Source organism: Hippocampus zosterae, chromosome 4, assembly GCF_025434085.1.
Source record: "Hippocampus zosterae strain Florida chromosome 4, ASM2543408v3, whole genome shotgun sequence".
Taxonomy (NCBI): domain Eukaryota; kingdom Metazoa; phylum Chordata; class Actinopteri; order Syngnathiformes; family Syngnathidae; genus Hippocampus; species Hippocampus zosterae.
Window position 1 is genome coordinate 3340325 of NC_067454.1, and position 24395 is coordinate 3364719.

The window sequence follows — 24395 nt, forward strand, 5'->3', positions numbered from 1 at the left end:
TATATATATATATATATATATATAATTTATTATTTTTATAAATTATTTATTTACTAATTTATAATTAGTAATTTATTCGATTTTGCGGTTAAAAGGCATATAAATGACAGGTTTTCATAGCCGGTTATTAGAGTGGTTTCTTCTTTGAAGTCGGAATCATCACTTGCACTCGATCATTTGTAAACAAAAGCACAATTCCCATCCTGCAAACTCCCGTGACCTTATTCAGGAACAATCTGGCTACTAATTACTTAGAATGCTGCCTTGGGGGCTTTCTCTGTTCTGCAATTTTTGAGTTTAAATATTTGCTTGTCCTCTAAAAAAATTAAAACAATGTAGATCAAGGTGCAAGTGTTGCAAACCTAATGGCAGATTTTGACACTCGTTTTCACACAGTTGTCAGTGTTTCTGAAGGAGAGGGGGTAACATTTTATTTCACTAAACATGACATATTACATAGGATTTCAGACCACTCATGAAATAAATTATGAGGCCCGTTTTTCTCATGTACTTTAATAAATTTATAAACTATTCGATTGCAGCCAACTGTAAGCATTTGCCCATCTAAGTAAAGACTAATACCGTCGATAACATTGCCATCTGCGTGGCATGACATACATACATAACATGTTTTGCGGATGGAGTATGCAGATTAATTGCCATGCAAATTCCAAGCGAAACAACTCATGCAAGGTATAATGAAAACACGCAGCAAGTCATTTTAGAGTGGTGAGGAAGGATCCAAAAACACACACATGAAATTATTGTCGATCCTGGCGAACGGTAGTAGGCCCAGAGACTAGACAGTCATAGCCAAACAGAGCACTTGAGATAAACAGCACAAATCCAGATCCGGCTGCAGTTGGGATTGTTGTAATGGAAATTATCTATGAGCACACGGACTGGATATTCAGCAGCGACACGCTGGATCAACAAAGCATCATTTGACATCAGGAAGGAGACATTTTACCACCTAAAAAGAACTGGTAGCTTTCTGGACTTCCCTTTTGCTCGACAGTAGCTGTATGACTGGAGTCTAAATCCTACTTTTCAATTCTTCAGGGCTTCTAGTACTTCAAGTAATTCTGTTGTGCAATAAGTCCCTAAAAGTCACGACAATAAGTGTTTCTTTTGGCATTAAAGCTGAGCGGTAGAACAACTCAAGCAATTTCTATGACAGGTTTCCCTGAGTTGCAGGAAAAAATAAATAAATCTGCTCCTGTTATTGCATTCACTGTGTCATCTCCAAATGTTTGCTACGTTGCAAAGATTTGACGTTCCATTAATTGGATGAACGCACTTCCCTGTTCCTCAGGGGTTGCGGAGTCCTGTAGTTGTTTTCCATCTGCATCCTCTGGTCTTCCTCCTCTCCAGTGGCCAGAAGCATTCGGAATTTTCCAAGCTGTGCAATACAATTGAGATGGTTTGAGAAGCCTTTTTTTTTTACGATGAATCGAAGAGCATCGTTTCCCTCAACAAGAAGTTTCATTCAAGTCTCTGAGCTGCTCAGCCGCCTGTGAACTTTGTGATTATTTTCGCTGCTAAAGCGGCCCAATGCTAACCTTATGTCAGAGCAATAAGAGGAAGTATGTTTTGCTGTTCGAATATAGCACCTTGGCAAACCGTCAAGGTCTAGCTAGGCTAGACCCGCAGGGAAAAGCCCTCGTAAATCCTCAAATCTTAGCTGACCGATCCGGTGAATTGTAGTTTGCGGAGGAACCAAATTGGGCCAAAGCAGATTTCACAACAACAGTCAACAGTGGCTCCCATCTAAATGCTCAAATCTCTGAGGTCTTACAGGTAAAATATGAGCATGTTTGTGTCGCTGTCATTTCAACGTAAAAGCCACCGTGTGCACATTATTTCTGTTAAAAGGTGATTTTTAAGATTGCACAATCGGGTACACGCTGAACTGGTTGCCAGCCAATCGCAGGGCACACATTGAGAAACATTCGTACTCACAGTGACACCTTGAGACAATTTGGAGTATTGCATTAACCTGCTATGCATGTTTTTAGAATGTGGGAGGAAACCGGAGTACCCGGAGAAAAGCCACTTAGGCACGGGGAGAACAAGCAAACTCCACACAGGGAGGCCGGAGCTGGAATCGAACCCAGTACCTCTGCACTGTGAAGCCGACGTGCTAACCACTCGACTACCGGGCCGCCACTTTTTTTCTTGCGGGGAGTGCTAGAGCCTATCCCAGCTGTCTTCAGGCAGTAGGCGGGGGACACCCTGAATTGGTTGCCAGCCAATCGCAGGGCACACATTGAGAAACATTCGCACTCACTGTGACACCTTGAGACAATTTGGAGTATTGCATTAACCTGCTATGCATGTTTTTGGAATGTGGGAGGAAACCGGAATACCCGGAGAAAAGCCACTCAGGCACGGGGAGAACAAGCAAACTCCAGAGCTCCAGTCACTACTTGCTGTCGATGTAAATCGATAGTGTGGTCGAAGGTTCACAGACCTGCCTTTCTGAGACCGTGATCGGCTCCTTCAAGACGATCCAGATGACGCTTTCGTGTAGTGGGGGCGTGGTTAGTGATCCAAGGTAGGTCCAGTACTGGAGGGTGCTTGGTAGGAGGCACTTGGGGTTGAAACTTTTGAAATCCGTGGTACTCCCCTACGTGGCCAACACAAAACCGAGCAATGTATTTCTTTTGACACTTTGGAAGTAGAATGAGCCAGAAACAAGCAAACTCACTTTAAACTTGACCATGTAGAGTGCGTCTGTTATCCTGTGGAGCCATCTGTGTTCATCACCAATCTTGCAACATAGGAACACAAAAAATATTTTCATCTGCAGGAAGTATTTCAAAAAGAATGTTTATAGTCACAATTGGGCCCCAGGAAACGGAGGAACTAAAGTGCCTCTCATTTGCATATTTTTTTTAGTGAAGCCAAGTGCATTGAAACTGAAAATCAACACGTCAGTAGCATCTTAAATGGTTTTATTTCAAACCCATGTTGGTGGCGTGAGAGGGCAAACCCCCGCCCCCCCAAAAAATATATCTACCATTGTACAAACCTGAATCCCAATGAAGTTAACTACAAAGACAAAATATTTAATGTTTAACCTGATGACTGTTGTTGCATTTTTGGCAAACAGTCTCTCATTTTGAATTGGATGCCTGCAACAAGGTCCAAAAAAAAAACATTCTACAGGTCAAAGGTCAATTGGTAAACAGGTGAGTATCTTCATTGGAATACCGTATGTTCAATTACACAAGCAATAGCAATTTTTAAAATTTATTTATTTTAAATGTGACTCGAGGCGGCCCGGTAGTCCAGTGGTTAGCGCGTCGGCTTCACAGTGCAGAGGTACCGGGTTCGATTCCAGCTCCGGCCTCCCTGTGTGGAATTTGCATGTTCTCCCCGGGCCTGCGTGGGTTTTCTCCGGGTGCTCCGGTTTCCTCCCACATTCCAAAAACATGCGTGGCAGGCTGATTGAACACTCTAAATTGTCCCTAGGTGTGAGTCTGAGTGCGAATGGTTGTTCGTCTATGTGTGCCCTGCGATTGGCTGGCAACCGATTCAGGGTGTCCCCCGCCTCCTGCCCGGAGACGGCTGGGATGGGCTCCAGCACCCCTCGCGACCCTAGTGAGGATCAAGCGGTACGGAAGATGATAAATGTGACTCTTACTTACTTACTTTCTACTAAAACTTACTTCTAAAAAGATAGCAAGGACAGACAGTAAGTCCATCGGGGGCTGCTGCCGCCTCCCCAAATGTCTGGTACTTGACTGCATTCCAGTGAACCAAATGAAGCTGGAAGAGGTACATCGACAGAATGGGACGTGATTAAGATTTTAGCTTGCCATCATCTTGAAAAATGCAAATCAGAGTGAGGAAGACAGCTGTTCGATCGGATTATGATGACCGTTAAAGGATTGGTTAGACATTCCTACACATGTGTAATTGTTCGTGGCCTACGAAGGATCCTCTCATCTGTACCTTGACGGCATTGCATCATGTAAATATTCCGTTCTGAAAAACTGACCTCCGAAGCGTAGCTGTGGCCTGCAACCGTGTGCTCAGAGCCATGGCAGCCCTTTTCGCCCCAATGGAAGTGAAACTGCTTCAGTCTGTATGGGTTGTCGAGAGGGCCTCCCTGGATCACTGCAGAGATGTCAACACAATGTCAACTCTTCAGATGCTCACGCTTTGTCAAGGCGTAGAGAGTTGTGACAGCCCGTTTGTTTTTCATGGTTTCTCCTCCCCACCCAAAGATTTAGATACAAAAAAAACAAAATGCAGACGTAAGGTCAAAGAGTACCGGTACTGCACAGGGTTAAATGTTCTATTTCCGTCAAAAGGCCAATATGGGCATTAATAAATGGAGATTTCGTGCATATGGCCGTCGCTTTCTGTAGGCATAAAAAGCAGGATTGAAGATTTGACATTCAATCATCTTCAGCTAAATTTTGGGCAGAGCTGAAATGCTTTCTCTTTTTATTCATTCATTCATCTTCCGTGCCGCTTGATCCTCACTAGGGTCGCGGGAGCCTATCCCAGCTGTCTCCGGGCAGTAGGCGGGGGACACCCTGAATCGGTTGCCAGCCAATCGCAGGGCACACAGAGACAAACAACCATCCACGCTCACACTCACACCTAGGGACAATTTAGAGTGTTCAATCAGCCTGCCAGGCATATTTTTGGAATGTGGAAGGAAACCGGAGCACCCGGAGAAAACCCACGCAGGCCCGGGGAGAATATGCAAACTCCACACAGGGAGGCCGGAGCTGGAATCAAACCCGGTACCTCTGCACTGTGAAGCCGACGTGCTAACCACTGGACTACCGGGCCGCCTTCTCTTTTTATTCTTCTTTCAAATTTACAGCGTCCTCCTGCCCCCCAAAGAAATAGTGAGCTACCATATGATGGTTCAGAGCGGAAGTACAAAAAAAAATCTGCTTTAGCTTAGCTTATGTTTTAAACTCATTCTTTTATTATAATTGCAGCACTCTGGGCCAAGTGTCGATGGTCTGTGGCTTTCAACAATAATGTACAACATGCTGAAATAGTACGTTGACAACAAATTCATCCACGCCCGACAAAGAAAGTCAGCTGGTTGAAGGGATTTATGTCACTTCTCAATTTTGGACACCACCCGTGACATACGGTCCCATACAGTATTTCTACAGTTATCGATGGTAATGCTAGGGTGGTACACATGGTCGCACCCACGAACAGCAGTATGACCCTCATTGAGACCAGCTTATAGTTTGTGATATTTCTTTTCCTCGAAACAGACACTGTTCACGTCATCACTGATTGTACTGACTGTACCTTCAACCGCAAACCGTGTAGCTATACAATCACAATTTATGATCGGTTGCAATATTTTCTTTCATTTCTGACGATAAACAATACTGTCACCCAGAAAAATCATTTGATTCCACAAATTTCTTGAATACTCCCGTCAAGGTTAGATGACTCACTTTGATGAGTCAAAGGACTCCGGCAAAGTGAAGCGCAGAATCGAAAAGACGTAATTTTTGAGTTGGCCATTTGTTACAATAAAGGCTGTGAAGAAATCATATCAAAACAAGATTGTACATGTAAAAAATTAACCGAGTAAATAAATCAGCATGTCTGTTTTCTTACCTGAACGGTCATCGGAGTCATCAAAGTCGACCGCAACGGAATGCCCGTTGTTGGAGATGTTAATGGAGGAGCAGTGATCATAGTTGAGGAGGATGGCTTGCAGGCTGGGATCGTATGAAGCCTGATTAGGTATGATTTCGATGGGAGACTGCCTGTTTCCCTGGGCAACGGGGAAATCTTTGTGCCATACCGATGGACCTATTTTGAAATAAAGTACAAGCGAGCAAATAAAGCAATACAGTTTAGAATAATCGTGTTATTCCACCGCACAAACTAGGTGTCCCTGCTCCTTGATGTCGTGTGATCAAATCTGAGAGCTATCATAGCATTATACATTGACAACGGTAAAGCTCAGACTCGAGCAACGCTCAGAGAGATGTTAAATTAACTCACTGTATGTAATTGTATACGTGTGTTTTTTTTCGGGTTTAGCTACGTGGCAAAGTCCAAAATATTCTAAATGCCTAATAGCACCCGATTTACTTGTTTTGTTTTTGAATTAATAATAGGCCTGCACATTTTTGGTTCATTTTCCAAATACAAAGACTTGTTTACCCAAAGGGTCATGATCAGCAACACAAGAAAATAAAATAAATGAAACCATTTACTCTAAACGTGCAAGAGATTCAGAAAAAAATAGGACACAGTTCATCCCTTGGTGGTTGGCTAATCTCTTATTGAACCTGACCTGAACCGATCAGCAACATAACGTGCGCCAGTCAAATTCCATTACATGAATGAACATCAATGAACTCGAGCAGCTCTACAGGAAGAAAGCAGAGAAGAGATACTCTGGCGTTTTACCGTTTTCTTTACCGTATCCCCAGCTATTGATCGGCATCTTGTGCTTTCAGGGTGTGAGATTTGAATCTTGGTATCGGGTCCACACAACCTGGAGTAGGATGAGTCGCTGTAGCTTATGATAAAGACTTTGTGACAGACAGGAGGGGGGCGGGGGGCATGTTTTCTCCTGTAGACGCCCCCTACACGCCCACTAAATTAACACTATCGACCGACGATTAAAGCCTTTATGATGTTAACATCTATGTAGTGAGAATTTTAATACATGCACATCGATTATTATTATTACTATTATTATTATTGTTGTTGTATTCAATGTTCTGTGGGGTCGTACCCAGAGAAAAGCCACGCAGGGCACGGGAAGAACATGCAAACTCTACGCAGGGAGGCCGGAAACGAACGCTGCACCTCCGAACTGCGAGGCGGACTTGCTGTCCACCATGTTACAGTTTCGGTGTTTACAAATAGAATTGCTGCAGTGCGACTGAGTATTTCCATCAATACGTTCTACCATATGTTATTAAATTAGAATCAATATTTTAGTGTATTTGATCAATTCTTATTTTTAATCAGGTTAACGTTTAGTTTGAATGTACTGAAAATGCGAATATGAATCGCATTCCGTGTGCGTGCGTGTGCGCGCGCGTGTGTGTCGAATCTGACGTTGAGAAAGTAGATTTGCATTTACCTAGCAGTGACAGATGCAATGGCAGCCACTAAAGCAACCAAAGAACAGAAATACGACAGGCAACTTAGGTAATTCATCTTTGAATTAGGTCCTATGTGTCGTAATATTATTTTTAAGTTATCTCAATTTCCTCAAAAAGGAACCCTGAAACAAGAGACCGCGCGGAAATGAAGGCGCTAGCATTCGGCGCTTTGCTCCGTGCAGCTTCGGCTAACAAAACATTCGTTTGGTTGAGTTGATGTCGTTTCGTGTTAGCCTGATACATTTATGTGTATTTAACGTGTGCTGACTACAACCGTCTCCATTCTCCTACTAGCTTAGATGTCAGCTTTTGGACCAGGAGTGTATTTCAGAATCAGAATCATCTTTGTTGGTCAAGTATGCTACAATTATAACTGTATTGTCATAAATGTTTCTCAGGTAGTTGCAAATCACTGTAGTGCACGGGCGTCAAGCAGCGGTCCACGTGTGGTCTAGTACTATAGCAACAGAAGATGTCCTGACAAAACATATTTTTTAGGATTATACAGTGATTGGCGTCCGCGAGCAGTGTGCGCAGTCTTCAAGAGAGGACATGATGGTTCTTCTTCCTCGCAATACCAAACCTAATTGTGATGGATGAATATATGTTGTGTGCTGACAGATTGTGGGGGGACCATGGCCAAGAAGCTCTTGAGAATGCCCATGTTTGCCTGATCAATGCTACAGCAACTGGGACTGAAATACTGAAAAACCTTGTGCTTCCTGGTAAAATGTTTTTGTATTCAAGATTCAGCTCGGTAAGAAATATGGTTGTTTTCAAATGAAGAGAGTAATGTGCATGTCTTAAGGTATTGGCGCGTTCACGATAGTTGATGGTCACACAGTTTCTGGTGAAGATGTAGGACACAAGTAAGACGCATTTGAGTTTTTATCGTTTTATGAAGATGTGCTACTTTCTGCTTGTCACTATTTTATTTTGCTTTGCAGCTTTTTCCTGACCCACGACAGCATTGGAAAGGTACATTCTTATGTGTCTAAGTGTACACACAAATTCCTCGATGTTGAATCATTTGATTTAAGTCCCTCCATATTTTTTTTTATGCTGTGAATATGTCCGTGGGTAAAGACGCGAGCGTTTGTGTTGCAGAACAGAGCACAGGCTGCCACAGAGCTTCTCCAAGAACTCAACAGTGATGTATCGGGCAACTTTGTTGAGGAGGTTGGAGTTTTTTGTTTGTTTTGAGTGTGATTCATGTGTGCAGATATGAACACGGACAGCGGGTCATAACACAAACCTGAGTAATATGAGGAAAGATTTGAGAAAATGTCAACTTAAAAAAAAATAATAATAATAAGTACTGTGTTATGTTGTTGTTTTTTGTAATTCAATAACAGCTTTTCTCTTTTGTTGTCCTTCATATTCAGAATCCCGATATGCTCTTGGAAAACAATCCAGAGTTCTTCCATCGATTTACCATTGTTATTGGTGTGCAGTTGCCTGAAAGGTATGAAATATCGTAACCATTATCCAGTCACTGTCACAATTACTGCACATGAAGCTAATTGAACATTTTGCAAGATCCCTAAATAGAATTTATGACCTTTTGTTGTTGTCCATTTAATGAATACATCTCTTTGAAAGATGTTGCAGGCCACTGCATTGCCGTAAAAAAAAAAAGTCATTGTGTTTGATTGTTATTTTTTACCTGTGGAGCGAGTTAAATCCTTTTTGACTAAATAAACATTTGTTAACCTTTTTTTCCCATCTTCTGAAAATTAATAGCACCAGTCTGAGGCTTGGCTCTGTTCTGTGGAGTGCCTCAGTACCGTTCCTGCTTTGTAAAACGTACGGCCTCATTGGCTACATGAGGCTTGCTGTGCAAGAACACACAGGTTGGTAGCTGTTGAGGCACATGCGTGATGAGCACATGGACCTTTCACCTTTTAAACCAAGCGTGACATTGCTGTTCAGGGACATGAATTCAGTACATAATGACATAAGATGAGTGACATCTTGCACTGTAAGCATAGTTCTTTTGAACTGTGGCCCGTGCTTAAGATTTTGTCCTTTTTTCACACTCGGCTTCCCCCCCAATAGTGATTGAATCACACCCCGACAATGCTTTGGAGGACCTGAGGATAGACCAGCCCTTTGCTGAATTCAAGAAGCACATTCAGACCTATGACCTTGAACGGATGGACAAAAAGGTGCATATTTTGTAGGATGGTAGGATGATTTATTATTCTTTTTTTCTCTTTTGCTCAATTAATAGTCTTGTTTGCATTTGCTCCGTAGGATCACAGTCACACACCTTGGGTAGTCATCGTTGCTAAATGTCTTGAAAAATGGCTCCGTGAGGTACAGTACAGTTCTTGAACAACACAGGTCTTTGTATTTGTTAATGATGTGTAAAAGTTGCACCCCGTTGTACTTTTTAGCAAGACCTGCAGCCACCCAGAAATTACAAGGAGAAAGAAGCCTTCAGACAGATTATTCGGGAAGGTATTTGTGCAGAGTCTTTCACTTGGTTGAATCCCCCAGCGGCGCATCCCTGAAAGGAGGTGATCACTTGTTGTCGTTACGTGTTTTTATTCAGGGATCCTGAAGAACGAGAATGGTGTCCTGGAGTATGAAGAAAACTTTGAGGAAGCCATCAAGAATGTCAATACTGCTTTAAATCCAACCAAGGTATTCCATACTACCCTTGTACACTACGCTCGTTAAATAAATTAATCATCATTAGCGCAGTTTTCTGTCAGAACAGTAAAACAGAAAAACGACTTGTTTTTTCAGATGCCAAGTGTTATCCAAGACCTCTTCAACGATGACCAATGTAACAACATAACGTCACAGGTTGTTTGTTTTTCCTCTTGCGCTTCATTAAATTGTTCAAATATTTACGTGCAAACATTTCAGGTAGAATTCATTCAAATGCTATCTGTTGACAGACTCCGCCCTTTTGGCTGATGCTGCGAGCTGTAAAAGAGTTTGTACACAATGAAGGCTGCGGCAGCCTACCTCTGCGGGGGACCATCCCAGATATGATCGCCGACTCGCAGAAGTTCATCAGCCTTCAGAATGTGTAAGGAAATGTGAGGAAAATAAATTACGGTCATGGTAAAGCCATGCGATCGTCCCAATGCTTTCACAAAATCATACCTTAGAAAGAGCACATTTTATTTTGCTCTCTGCTATTGTGTGAATGCAAAAATGTGGTAGCCTTACCCTGGCACTCTAGCTCCTCCTGCTGTGTTGCAACAACATAATGAGGCTCTCTCCAGTGACATTCACAGTAAAGAGTTACAAAAAAAGAACCCCAAAAGGAACTCTCAAGATAGATTAAGTCTATCCTTAAGATAGATTTGCATTAGTTTTCATGGAAAAAAAGCATGTTATGCAATCGGAGAAAAATTCTACAACCCCCCAAAAAATGGAATTGGCATCTTCAGAAAAAAAATGATGCCGCTGATCCTAAAATCATAGCATTAAGCTTTTTTTTTAATTTATGGGATGTATATGTGCTACAGGCGGCCATGTAGTGGAATGGTTAGCACGTCGACTTCACAGTGCAGAGGTCCCGGGTTCAATTCCAGCTCCAGCCTCCCTGTGTGGAGTTTGCATGTTCTCCTCAGGCCTGCGTGGGTTTTCTCCGGGTACTCCGGTTTCCTCCCACATTCCAAAAATATGCAGGACAGGCTGATTGAATACTCTAAATTGTCCCTAGGAATGATTGTGAGCGTGAATGGTTGTTCGTCTCTGTGTGCCCTACGATGGGCTGGCAACCGATTCTGGGTGTCCCCCGCATACTGCCCGAAGACAGCTGGGATAGGCTCCAGCACCCCCCGCGACCCTAGTGAGGATCAAGCGGCTCGGAAGATGAATGAATGAATGAATATATGTGCTACATTTGAAATTGAATGTTTCCTCACAGTTTCAGGGAAAAAGCTCTGCAGGATGCGGCGTCGGTTGGCAGATACGTTGATAGTCTGGTACAGTCTGTTGGAATGGTACGCTTTCATCAAAACACCACGACACTTCCAAAAAAACAATCATAGGCACAATTCTTAGTAGACCATACAAACCATAAAGAAACAAATGCCATGTATTTTTTTTTGCCCCTAACAGGCACCTGAAAGTATCTCTGAAAAGGACATCCAACTCTTTTGTAAGGGGCACTCACACTTTTGAGATCTTGCTTTTAGCATGTTATCAAAGTTCATTGACGAAATATCGTGTCCAAATAACGTGCAGTTGAATGTTGAAATGTGGTTCAGCTGATTTCTTTTTTCAAACTGATTTTTATCAGCCGATTGACTCTTCCCGCCTGTGTCCGTCCGTGTATGTTGCCGTCTAGGCAAGAATGCGTCCTTCTTACGAGTGGTGCGCTGCCGATCTCTAGCAGCAGAGTACAACGTGGACTCAGTCAACAGAGATGAAATCAGTAAGTTGGAGACGCCCTTCCTTGTGATTCCCAATCTCTTCCGTGCCATGAAAATCGTGGGAAAATGATCCAATTTCACTCAATTGGTTCAAAAAATATATACAGTATTTAGAAAAAAAATCGAACAAATAATGCATCTTTGTTCATCTATTTATGCCATCGAGGCATTGTGACAGACAACAATTCAATGCTCTTCCGCTAGATGGCAGAAGATACAATTAACGTGTGTGTGTGTGTTCACCTGTAGATTTATGTCAACAGGCCTATATTTCACACTTACCCGATTTGTTATTGCTATGTGGTCCTTGATGTCATCTCTCATTTTCGGTTCATTTGATCCACGTATGGTCACATATCAACGATTAGCATTTCTCCACAGCCTCATGCATGGACAATCCCGATAGCGAAATGGTCTTCTACCTCATGCTTCGAGCCGTCGACCGCTTCTACCAGCAGCACTCGCGCTACCCTGGTACTGTGCTGGAACAAGTTTGAAGTGATTCCTCTTGGCGGCAAATTTTAAATGCCATGGGTTTTTTTTTTTAGGAGTGTATAACTATCAAGTCGAAGAGGACATCAGCAAGCTGAAGCTGTGTGTCACCAGCCTGCTGCAGGAGTACAACCTCAACGTCAACATCAAGGATGATTATGTGCACGAGTTGTAAGTTCTTGTTACCTTTTCATATCCAATATATTGAGTGAGTGGCATTAACGGTCTTTTTTTTTTTTTTTTTTTTTTAGCTGTCGATATGGTGCAGCAGAGCCCCATACAGTTTCTGCATTCATGGGAGGTAATATCTAAAGGTGGCCCTAAGTGCGGCACATCCCGCTGTTATTTGTTTTTCAAGATTATTGTGTCTGTTCAGGTTCAGCCGCGCAAGAAGCCATCAAGATCATCAGCCACCAGTTTGTGCCATTCAACAACACCTTCATCTACAACGCAATGTCACAGACCTCTGCTACTTTACAGCTGTGAGACAGGTACTCATTCTGAACTCGTTCACCACATCAGAGATTGGACATCCGCGGATTTGGATTTGGTCGCTGCTCTTCGGCATGATTTTTCTGTTTGACTTATGTGCACTTGAGCGTCAATTTGGCCGAGTTCTTGAAGCGGGAGAGAGGATACATGTCGAACCCTTATACACATTAGATTACATTTAAACAGTTTGATTCGATATTATACTATTGTCTGCTGGCTGATACAGGAGGACTTTTTTTTTCCCCCAAAAGAATTTAGAGCCGTTAAACTTTGCTTGTTTTTTTTCTCCCCAATATTATCCTCATTCATTTGTTTGGGGGTGAACTATTGCTTCAAAGTATGCTCGGTTATTATGTGTTCCTGTGCAATCAAAGCATGTCAGAGTTGATCCTGCTGTCCTGATTTTCAACAGTAGGTGGCACACTTCCATTCACAGCTTCACATTCGGTTCAGACTCAATGGACACTTCATTAGGTACACTTACGCAGCTCTTTGATCCCAACAGCACCGCCATAGAAGTACATGTGATTTGCTTCTCTTTTATAAAGGTCACTGAGAGGTTGGTCTTGTTTCCGCAGACTTTGGCAGCAAAAAATTCAATAGTTATTCTTTTAACGCTCCGCCCATTTCTTTGATGTCATTGAGTCATAATTGAACTCAAGTTTTCGAAATGGACACATAGTAATTTTCAGTCCCGGATGGCTTATTGTAAGATATGTGAGTAATCTACGAGCAAAATGGAAACGGTTACTTACCGTGCGGTATCATGTCCTTGGAAAAAAAAAAGAATGTGTCAAGTGTTGTGAGCAAGCTGCAACAAAAGTACAGGCGAATATTAGCCGCCATTCAAAGATCAGAATTACTCATGTCGGACCACAATAAAAACATTGATGTGTCACTATATGGCCTCCGGAGTGTCACGTTATTTTGCCAAACATACAAGATCATTATTTGGACTTGAGATATTTTGATGTAACTTCCCTTTTTTTCCCCTCACTGTGGTTGTTCTAGTTCTACTCAACACAGGTGACCGTTTGTTATGTCTAGCTGCTATATTTAGACGTGCGCTTCCTTTTTATGTATTTATTTATTTGTTATTCAAATATGCATTTAGCTAAGGTTATTGGCAATTTTCTCTGCCAGATTAACTGGAAGGAGGCGAGGTCATCTTTTTGCACATAATTTAGCGATCAGTAGATGCATGTTCGGCAGCAAAAAGAAAAAAAGTAAACCCAAAGAGGACAGCATGGAAGGGAGGCTCGGAAATGTTGACGCTGAATCTGCTTGAAGTGTTGAATTCATTGTAAATTATATATAATACAAGTCTGCAAAAAGATGAATTGCAAACAAGCTAAAGTTCCCACTGAATACTTACTCTACATACAAGTTAGAGCGGGGGGGGGGGTCAAATTCATTTTGGTTGTGGCCACTTTGTAGTTACTCGGATGTTAATGCAGTTAAATATAACTGAGGTGGCTTATTGCGTCTTTTAAGTTTTGGCTTCAACGGTTGTGGCTTTTTGTATATTTTTATGAGCACGGCGTCCTTTCTTGCATCTGATTTAAAATTTAGGGTGAACTTGCAACCGTGTTCTCTTCAAGCAGCGGGAGGAGCGAGTGGGTGCCTGTTTGCGCTTGGGGGAGGGGCGGTTCATGCTTTTAAAATCAATCTAAATCAGCCGGCGATGATTCTCCCTGGAAGCTCCCAAGCAATAAAAGCAAAGGAAAGGTGGGCGGGAACAAGATGAGTCAGCAAGAAGGGGTAATGGTGCCATCAAGGTGGTCCCCCTTTTCTCTGTAGCTTGAGGAGGACGAAAGGTGGACGATTTTAAAAACGAGTTTACCGATGGCTCATCTGTGTTACTTTCAGCCGTTTGCGTTGCCGTGATCCAAACGAGGTCCGTAGTTGAGCCCTCGGCTCCTCGTGAGGCCCGGGCTGAATGGAAAGCAGCCTGCCAAAGCGCAGCAAAGTGTTCAATGTTTGCTGGGAGACTGCAGGAGGGCGGCATACTTTAAACCTCTCAGGGGTCGGGCCCAGGGCCTCTCCATTCTTCCTCCAAAACAGATGGGGCTGCGACAATGGAATGTGAAAGCGCAAACGAAATACCGAGATGAAAACGAAGGATGCAGCTCATTGAAATGACTCTAAATTCCTTCATTCGACATTATGCTCGAGTGCGTCGGTGTGATTTCGCTTCAATGTTGCGCGAGTGGAATTTTTCAAGCCTAAGTGCAGCAGCAGTACATTAGCGGCCGGTCTCTGTGTGACATTTCCGAGACAATTTACAACAATGCAACGTCGACAAGTCTCTCGTGGCAGGCCCGCCTCGTCCACCTTAATGCGTAGATGCTTTCCAGATGCATTTGTTAATCAGCTCACGCAGCCCACAAACATCTCATGATCCAAGGTGGACATGGTTGGGGAAAAAAAAAATTGACGTTTCAGTATCAGGAGTTCGATCACTCAATCAATATCCCGTTCTGAATGAGAAGCAGTGGAGGAGGTGTGTGTGTAGGAGAGGGGGGGGGGGTGGTCTTTCCTGATTTTCTTGCCTCCAAAATCAATACTAGGCGAATGCAGTGATAACATCTCGAGGGTGTAGACTTTTACAGCATATCTACAATAAGCAATGCGATATTTCACCCTACTTTTTTTTGGGGAACTTTTATTATTTACTTCCGATCGGTGTACATGTACACAGTACTGTCGAAACACAAGATACCTACACGATTGGCAAAAACAGTCACGTCACGTCACGTCAAATTGGATACAGTTCACTTGTGAACAATATCTATTTTGTAGTGTGAAACAGTTTAGTGCAGTCCAGTGGTTAGCACGTCGGCTTCACAGTGCAGAGGTACCGGGTTCGATTCCAGCTCCGGCCTCCCTGTGTGGAGTTTGCATGTTCTCCTGCGTGGGTTTTCTCCGGGTGCGCCGGTTTCCTCCCACATTCCAAAAACATGCATGGCAGGCTGATTGAACGCTCTAAATTGTCCCTAGGTGTGAGTGTGAGCGTGGATGGTTGTTCGTCTCTGTGTGCCCTGCGATTGGCTGGCAACCGATTCAGGGTGTCCCCCGCCTACTGCCCGGAGACAGCTGGGATAGGCTCCAGCATCCCCCGCGACCCTAGTGAGGATCAAGCGGCTCGGAAGATGAATGAATGAATGAATGAATGTTCTTTCTGAATGTTTGAGGAGGAACCGCGTCTGCCACTGTTTTCGACTGTTCCTTCTTGATAGGGGCCCACAGTAGAAGTGACAATGAGAATAGTTTGCAACCGGCTAAAGGCTGTCTGACTTTCCACTGGCCTGTCATCCATCCATTTTCTTTACCGCTATCCCTCGCTGGAGCCCATCCTGTTTGACTTGTACGAGAATACAAGTCAATGAATACAAGAAACTCACTTGTAATTCTTTGGCATTCGACTCAGCATGACTTAGATTTGTTCTTGATTTTACTGTTTGGTGCTTTCTACCGCCTTTATTAGCGATTTGTCTTACTGTTTATTGTGCATGTTAAATTGCTCCATGTACAGCACTTTGTATGCAGCGATGGCTGTTTGAAAGTGCTCTATAAATACTGTTTGACTTGACTTGACTTAGATTTGTTCTTGATTTTACTGCTTGGTGCTTTCTACCGCCTTTATTACCGATTCGTCTTACTATTTATTGTGCATGTTAAATTGCTCCATGTACAGCACTCTGTATGCAGCGATGGCTGTTTGAAAGTGCTCTAGAAATACTGTTGACTTGACTTGACTTTGGGCGAGAGGCAGTGTCAACCCTATTACTTCTATGCTCTTATTGCCTCACACAGGACAGTTCGGGTACTCCACCAAATCTCCGGTTTGCAGGATTATCCTGGTTGGTGGTCTCATCCACTACATTGCTTTTTTTTTTTTTTGGTCATGTTGAGTCTCTTTCATCAACCCTTTCATGCACCTTGTAACCTGATAACATGATAAACTGTCCATTGTAGCAACCACTGTCCCTGAAAGGCTTACAAAAAAAATATTTTGAACTCTGTATCTGGCTAGGTTGTCCCACTCAGGAAAGTGCTTCGCCGTTGTTATTGCTTTCTAACTGGACTGGTTGACATCCCAGATATACGTTCTAAGTAGACGGCTCGAAGAAATACCTCTCAACAAAAACTTTGAGTGGGCACAGAGAACCACTCAGCATGTCAGTACGACAACAAATCCGTGTCTCGTAGACATGAAAGCATTGACTTGCATGTTTTTCGGAGAAAATAAATGAGGCTGACGTGAGTGAAAAGTTAGTCAACCTCCCGAAGCGTGCACTCTAAAACCGTAAAGCTTTCACCCTCTAGCCTCGCCAACCCTCCCCACTAAATCCCTTGGGGGGGGGGGGGGGGGGGAGAGAGAAAAAAAATCTAGCATTAGTGTAAACCAGACAGACGCACTAACGGCAATGTCAACATAACCTACAACTGGTCATCTGGATTCATGTTCAACTCGCTGCTCAAAAAGTCAGTCTGTCCAGATGGGGTCAGAAATCGACACATCGTATTGCATTACACTCAGCCCCGAAACTCACACAAACCGGCACACAAACCATCATTCACATGTTCCCACTGTACACTCTCGGGGGACATAAACAAAGCCACATTAGCTTGATAAATGGCTGCACATACCGTTTCAAAAACATTCACACCGCCGTAATAGATTTCAAACGCTCTCCTTCTTTTAATGGCGCCACTGGAATTCTTTTACCAGCTTACTGAGGATTAGCCCGAACACTTAAAATATGGAGTCTTTGCTCTGTATTTCCCGCAAGAAAAAGACAACCAACATGCCCGCTATTGTGCCACAGCAGCGGCGTTGGTGTTTGTAGGCACAGTCATCTGTGCTGAGAATGTCTGGTTCAAACATTCATTCATTCATTCATTCATTCATTCATTCATCTTCCGTACCGCTTGATCCTCACTAGGGTCGCAGGGGGTGCTGGAGCCTATCCCAGCCGTCTCCGGGCAGTAGGTGGGGGACACCCTGAACCGGTTGCCAGCCAATCGCAGGGCACACAGAGACGAACAACCATTCGCACTCACACTCACACCTAGGGACAATTTAGAGTGTTCAATCAGCCTGCCACGCATGTTTTTGGAATGTGGGAGGAAACCGGAGCACCCGTAGAAAACCCACGCAGGCCCAGGGAGAACATAGACTACACTATTTTATTTATTATTATTTGGGGGGGGGGTTGTTTGTTTTTTGTACCATTTCCTGCTAAACGCTGCTGCCCTTTGTTTGATATCAACACATTCTTTCATTAGCATTAGCATGCTAACATTCCTGAAGTACTGCTGAACGTGAGCATGCGCTCGCTTTGGTACGGAATGATTTACTAGCATTCCCCGGGTGCCATTCTTATCTCTGTCGCCCCTCTCTGGCATTTGTCTCGTCACCGAGATCAGTAAGATCCAGGCGCTGGGAATTCAGCCGGCCTGCTTGAAACACACTCTACCGTAGCATTTTCATTTGTGTACGTACTTCAGCAGATCAGATTGTGTGTGTGGGTGTGGGGGGGGGGGGGTATCTAGCTTGGTATGCCCATAAATAACGTCTGCACATCTCCTTTTCATGGCGACTGTGGCACTTTAACATGGACAACGCAGACTCAAGTGGCTCTTGTGTTTTCTTTTGTCTCGTCTCATTTTTCAAGAGGCGCATTAATGAAGACCACCTGTCTGCCCGCTGGAGCCACGGCATTGAAAACATCAAAACGGACAACTATGTCCGCAATGTGAGCCGAGCTTAAGGAAGTTCCAGGTGTCATCTTGGGGAACTGTGGATGAATTGCATTGATGGATCTCAACGATCGCCCTTCCCCGCCCCGCCCCCTTACGGTTGCGGTGGCAGTCCAACCAGAGAAGGCGTGCGTGTGTTTGAGAGACACAGAGAGTGATGAGCTCCACATGGGAATGTTTATGAAGAGGAGACGCTCAGGGTGAATTCCTCAGATAAGTGACACGAGGTCTCTCTGTTGTGGGCGCACAACCTCTCTAAGTGGAGACCCTCGGAAGTGTACACGATCACGCAAACGAGAGCTCGCAGACTCGAGCGTGACAAAGTATTCGATTCCGCTGTTTGTATTACGCAATGTTACGACAGGAGTCGGCAAACGTCACCCCTAAGGTGAGCGTCTGTCACGCTCGCCGCGTGTGATACATCAGCCGCATAGACACCGTTCAGATGACGGCATTTTTTCAGATTCCTGCCGGGAATGACGCCGGCACCTCTCGCCGCACAGACCGAGACATTTGCGTCACGCACCGGAGACACGTTCCATTATAACACCAGACAACTAGAAGCAAGCAGCACAGTTTGTTCATCTGTTCATGAGTTAGCGATCTCATTTTTAGTTTATGGAGGATGTCAAACATTCTAAAAGGATATTAAAATGAATGATTTAAAACAAGCCCTTCCAAGAATTTTTGTATTTATTTTTTCTTCAATTACTCAATCGTCTTTTTGAGGGCCTAAATGCATGCGGAAAAGCTTTTGTGGCACCTGTAGGCAAACCCATTTTTTTCTCACGGGCCACATTGTAGTTATGGTTTCCCTTGGGAGAGTGCCCTTATGACTGTGAATTTTGCAAAACCATATCAATGTTTAACCACCTTCACATATTACATATACAGCGCACAAAGAAATGAATGAATAACTCATTTTAAAAGCGCAATCAAGAATTATGGTTTATTCACTCGCCGTTATTATAGATTACATATGACAATTTGAAATATCGGTTCCGATTTTAGCAAGCATCATGGAAGTTGACATGATTGATTTGCTTTCACGGGGCCATATAAAATGAGGTAGTGGGCCATATCTGGCCCCCGGGCCTTGACTTTGACACCTGTGTTTTATGGGGTAGGCTGTTACTGGCAGATGTTTGCTCTTCATGATATAGGACTATTCATTCATTCGTTCATCTTCCAAACTGCTTGATCCTCACTACGGTTGCGGGGGGTGCTGGAGCCTACCCCAGCTGTCTTCGGGCAGTAGGCGGGGGACACCCTGAATCGGTTGCCAGCCAATCGCAGGGCACACAGAGACGAACACTCACACCTAGGGACAATTTAGAGTGTTCAATCAGCCTGCCACGCATGTCTTTGGAATGTGGGAGGAAACCGGAGCACCCGGAGAAAACCCACGCAGGCCCGGGGAGAACATGCAAACTCCACACAGGGAGGCCGGAGCTGGAATCGAACCCGGTACCTCTGCACTGTGAAGCAAACAGTGCTAACCACTGGACTACCGGGCCGCCCCGATATAGGACTAGAATTTTTAAATTTTTTAAAAATCCATATATCAATTTTAAATTTGCCAGCTCCATTCCCTGTCTCTTCCACTGTTGTGTATACAGATGAAAATAGTGTGTTAAAAATCAAAAAATTTGGGGGGGGGGGTTAAATCACCGAGAGCACTTGGGCATTTTTACAATAAGGTCGACCTATAATGTCAAAGGGTAACACGAACGTATGCTTTGCATGTGCACAATCTTCCGAAGCTTCCGTGCAGGAGGGGTGGGGGGGGGGGGTCACCGCAAAGTCAGCAGGTACCGCAACTGCGCAGCAAAATTTTGAAGGATAAGGCTGTGTTATGCTTTGGAACGACGTTTATTGGGAAGCTTTGCGGGAGGATTCAGTTCATCCACACGTGCCCGACCGAGCACAACATCGGGGCATCCCTCCAGCCCTCTCACGCTTCCTCTCCGATTTCCACTGAGCATCATCAGCTGAGTTGGCCTTTTTTTATTTGCTGCAGAGGGAAGCGCTTTCTCTTTCTTTGCCTCTGTCGTGTCACGGGGAGTTTGGAGTGATGGAGCCTTGACCCGCTTTGCCTGACGGCGCAGTATCGCAAATTCATAACGTGCAGTCTCAGCCACCTCCCAGTGCTGAGTCATTCAGCTTATCCTACCCCCCCCCCCCCCCCCCCGTATTAGGTCTCGCTAAGAAGACCGACGGGGGCCATCTTGGCGGATGAGAGCGGCCAAATGTTCTGTTTATCCTTCAAAATTTACAGTCTAATCCAAAATGTTTATTAGTTCGGTTGTTTGTCTTTTCCTTTCCACACGAGGAGCTGCGACTGCGCGGAAAACGCAGAATAGGCGCCAGACGTTTTTATTTGTAAAGCTCTTCCTTCCAAAAAAAAGACTTCGAACATACGATGACAACATCTTGTCAATGGTTGTCATGACCTCGATGATCGAAAACTGCTTTGTCGAATCATTACCTTTTTTTTTCCCCCACTCTGTAAAAATGTGTAACCTTTGCCACTGAAGGGCAATAGCTCCCCCCCCCCCACACCAAAATATTGTGGGTGAAATATTCCAAATAATCCATGGACATCTTTGAAAAATAGATAAAAGACCGAGCCGGCAACACGCTTTTGGTGTCGACACCATGTTGCATCAGAGAGTGCGCTCTGCTCTACATTTTCCAAAGCAATCACCAAAGCGCTTACAAAAGTCTGGGGGTGGGGGGTGGGCCACTCGCATGTTTGAACCGTAAGCGAAGAGTACAAAGCAGCAAGGAGCTGCCAGTCCCTGTTAGGTGGACATATGGCAATCCCGGGGCCTGGGGCGTCATTTGGGGAGGGGGGGATTGTATGCCTTTGCATTTCATTTTGTGTATTTGCATGTGTGTGTGTGTTTTGCTATGAATCTGTGACAAAGTTAAGGGGTTTAATGAGGCATGCAGGGGGTTAAGCAACAGAAGGAGGTCCCGGCACTCGCCCAGCGCATCGGAGGGAGGAGTCGGGTTTGAAGTCCTCGTTGCCCTGACACAATGAGCGCCCCCCTCCCCACTTGTCTCTCATCTCCACTTTCAGTTATTTCGTTTCCTGCCGTCACGTCAATTTTTATTCCTTGGAGACATTGCTACCCACAGATCTCAGCACAATTACAAAACGCACACACACACACACACAAAAGGATGCTAGCGCAACAACGCGACAACAATTTGGTTTCAATTTCTCTCTCAATGAAACCCAGAATGTCCGTCTTAGTTTGATCTTGACCTAAACTTATATTAAAAAGCCCCTTGCCCCTCTCCACCCATTTTCTTTGATAATCTCAAATTTCCTGATTTGTTCCAACCACGCACCATTTTAACTCATTCAGGACCAGCCAATTCCGGACCAAGTCTGAAAAGACGTTTAAAAACGTCTTTGGGAGTGAATGAGTTAATGAAAGTAATGTTGTCCGTTTCTTTCTCCTCAAAAATGTCGACACGACGGCACGACCAGAAAAGCTGAGATGCTGATCTGTCAAGGCACTTTAGAGTCCTCCAACGCATGTTGGCATGACAAAAAACAAGCACACAGAGAACACTCGGCGGCTGATATGAAACAATATTCCGGTTCGTTAGGTAATGAACTTTATCTGCCAAAGTGGTCGTGACGTTGACGTTTTTGCCGGTTTCGCATGAACAATTCTGGCCTGCGTTTAGTGAGTCATTCTACGCTGACAAATCAGCTTTTGCGCCGACATTTAAACGCATTCACTCCCAAGGACGTTTTTAAACGTCTTTTCAGACTTGGTCCAGAATTGGCTGGTACTGAATGAGTTAAGTTGCCCGCCCCCCACCCCCCCAAAAAAATATTCATACCTTATGTTTATTTCAAAGAATGCTTCATCCGGCGACTCGTTTTTCATGTGTCCCGCGGCATCTGGACTGCGTGTGAAATGCTCGAAGAGGCTATTTTGAGTTGGCTGGTGAGAAAGACGTTTTCTCACCAGCCTGTCACACAGCCTGGGGGTGGGGGGGTCCTACTACTACTCTTGGAATTGTCACTTTGCATTTGAATACAAACTACAATTTATCTGTTATATGTATTCAAGGAATGCATGGTGGCCTATTACTAATTGTGTGTCTACTTTTGTAAGCTGGGAGCCTGTCGGGTATGTTTTTGGAGGAAGCTGCTGGAGTACTCGGAGAAAAGGCCGAGGCGAGATTCAAAACCCCCGAATTGTGAGGCAGTACTGGACACCAAGGTTGCGATCTTTCTGCAACTTGCTTTTTGCGTTGTGCCGTGTTTTCATTCCGTCGGCGGTTATTGAGCCTCCCCGTTCTCAGCGTGTATCGGAGGTTGTATCATTTCAAGTATAAATAATTCACCACGGCTTGCGCTGCCAGTTCATAGCGGTTCGTCTTCAAAGCGAGCAGCAGCTTTGTCACTAGAGGAAGAGTGAAGGTCATCTCATCTCTCTGTCGTTTGGACACTCCTCCGCAGTTAGGATGACTGCAGCTGCAACAATGTACCACAGGAATGCTGTTCAGTAGACGCTGTGAATGACTTGCCTTTTTGGGCTAAAACGGCGCCCATGCAACTCGATGGCTTAATATGCAAAAAAGTCATCCGATGACACATTTTAGGGTCTTTCTGTGCAGATATTTCAACTTTGGCAGATGTGCTACCCCACTCATCCAAATCTGCTACCCGGCAATATATGAATGCTAACAAAAATGAGTCCATGTTAGCATTAGCATTGCTGTCATCCATAATAACAATGAATGTATAAGGCTCCGTGTTTCATTTGCTATTTGAGGTCTTGGAGGCTTGATCAAAGCGACTGCACACAGAAACTGCCAAAAAAAAAGTATACTCACTAGTCGCAAGTGTTTATTAATCGATCACATCCAATTTGAACAAAAACAATGAAGTCATTGTGCGGTACATTAAAAAAATCTTGTTTGGGTAGAAAAAAAAATATGCAGTACTGCTAAATTTCCAATGCTAACATGCTAGCAATGATATCTATACCTTTCATTCATTCATTCATTCATTCATTCATCTTCCGTACCGCTTGATCCTCACTAGGGTCGCGGGGGGTGCTGGAGCCTATCCCAGCTGTCTTCGGGCAGTAGGCGGGGGACACCCTAAATCGGTTGCCAGACAATCGCAGGGCACACAGAAACAAACAACCATTCACACTCACACCTAGGGACAATTTTAGAGCGTTCAATCAGCCTGCCATGCATGTTTTTGGAATGTGGGAGGAAACCGGAGCACCCGGAGAAAACCCACGCAGGCCCGGGGAGAACATGCAAACTCCACACAGGGAGGCCGGAGCTGGAATCGAACCCGGTACCTCTGCACTGTGAAGCCCACGTGCTAACCACTGGGCTACCGGGCCGCCCGATATCTATACCTGCAACTCAAAATTGACATTTTCTAAGAATTCAAAAATAATTATTGGTAAAATTCCTCCGATGTGGCCCAGCTCACTCGTATTACTCACGCAGTGCACAGAAAATGAGCAGCTATAAAGTGCCCAGTCAGCGCAGCAGCTGCATCAGCAGAGCGAGACAGAACAGAAAGCGGTGTCTTTGTTTGCTTGTGTGTGTGTGTGTGTGTGTGTGTGTGTGTGTGTGTGTGTGTGTGTGTGTGCATTTGTGTTAAGAGAAGGAGCACGTGTGAGGAGTTAAGGGTGATGGGGGGGGGGGGGGGGATCTTGGAGCAGACAAAGGAGGGAATCACAGCTCCACTCCGCGTCCATTAGACCAACCCCATGGATCAATATTGATCATCACTCCCACAAGCTCTTCCTAAGAGGCTTCCGCCTGCCGTGGTTCGATGACGGAGCATTAGCGCACATTTCCAAATGGACTCGGGGGGGGGGGGGGGGGGGGGGGTGAAGCGCAATGTGAAGCGCAGTCCAAAAAAAAAAGGTGAAAAAGAGGAATAAAGCTGTTTCAAGGAATTGGTTGGCAATGCAACAAGGCTGCTAATGTGGATAATGAGGCACGCCCTGAAAATGATTCACTCACTCAGCTGATGACTTCCAGCCTTGTCGCATACTCAGTGCCCCCCCCCCCCCCGCCCCAGACTCACTCTTTTATTTGAACAAATATAAAGGGAGAA

At 44.4% G+C, this 24395-nt stretch overlaps 2 protein-coding genes across 2 annotated transcripts; one reads left to right on the forward strand and one right to left on the reverse strand.

Moving 5' to 3' along the window:
- Nucleotides 1-497: 497 nt before the first annotated feature.
- Nucleotides 498-6695, reverse strand: ca7 (carbonic anhydrase VII). The gene is given in 8 exon segments (XM_052062566.1): nt 498-1402; nt 2474-2629; nt 2711-2773; nt 3675-3701; nt 3703-3774; nt 4007-4125; nt 5614-5811; nt 6418-6695. Coding segments are annotated over 8 exon segments (792 nt in total). The 5' UTR covers nt 6455-6695; the 3' UTR covers nt 498-1282.
- A 1064-nt stretch (nt 6696-7759) lies between these two features.
- nae1 (nedd8 activating enzyme E1 subunit 1) lies at nt 7760-13409 on the forward strand. The gene is made up of 19 exons (XM_052064075.1): nt 7760-7788; nt 7872-7881; nt 8010-8102; nt 8232-8303; nt 8510-8589; nt 8868-8977; nt 9183-9292; nt 9381-9443; nt 9524-9587; nt 9682-9773; nt 9879-9938; nt 10034-10167; nt 11017-11092; nt 11211-11250; nt 11440-11526; nt 11906-11998; nt 12073-12187; nt 12268-12317; nt 12393-13409. The coding sequence occupies exons 1-19, from the start codon at nt 7760-7762 to the stop codon at nt 12500-12502; spliced, it is 1488 nt and encodes a 495-aa protein (XP_051920035.1). The 3' UTR covers nt 12503-13409.
- Nucleotides 13410-24395: the final 10986 nt, after the last annotated feature.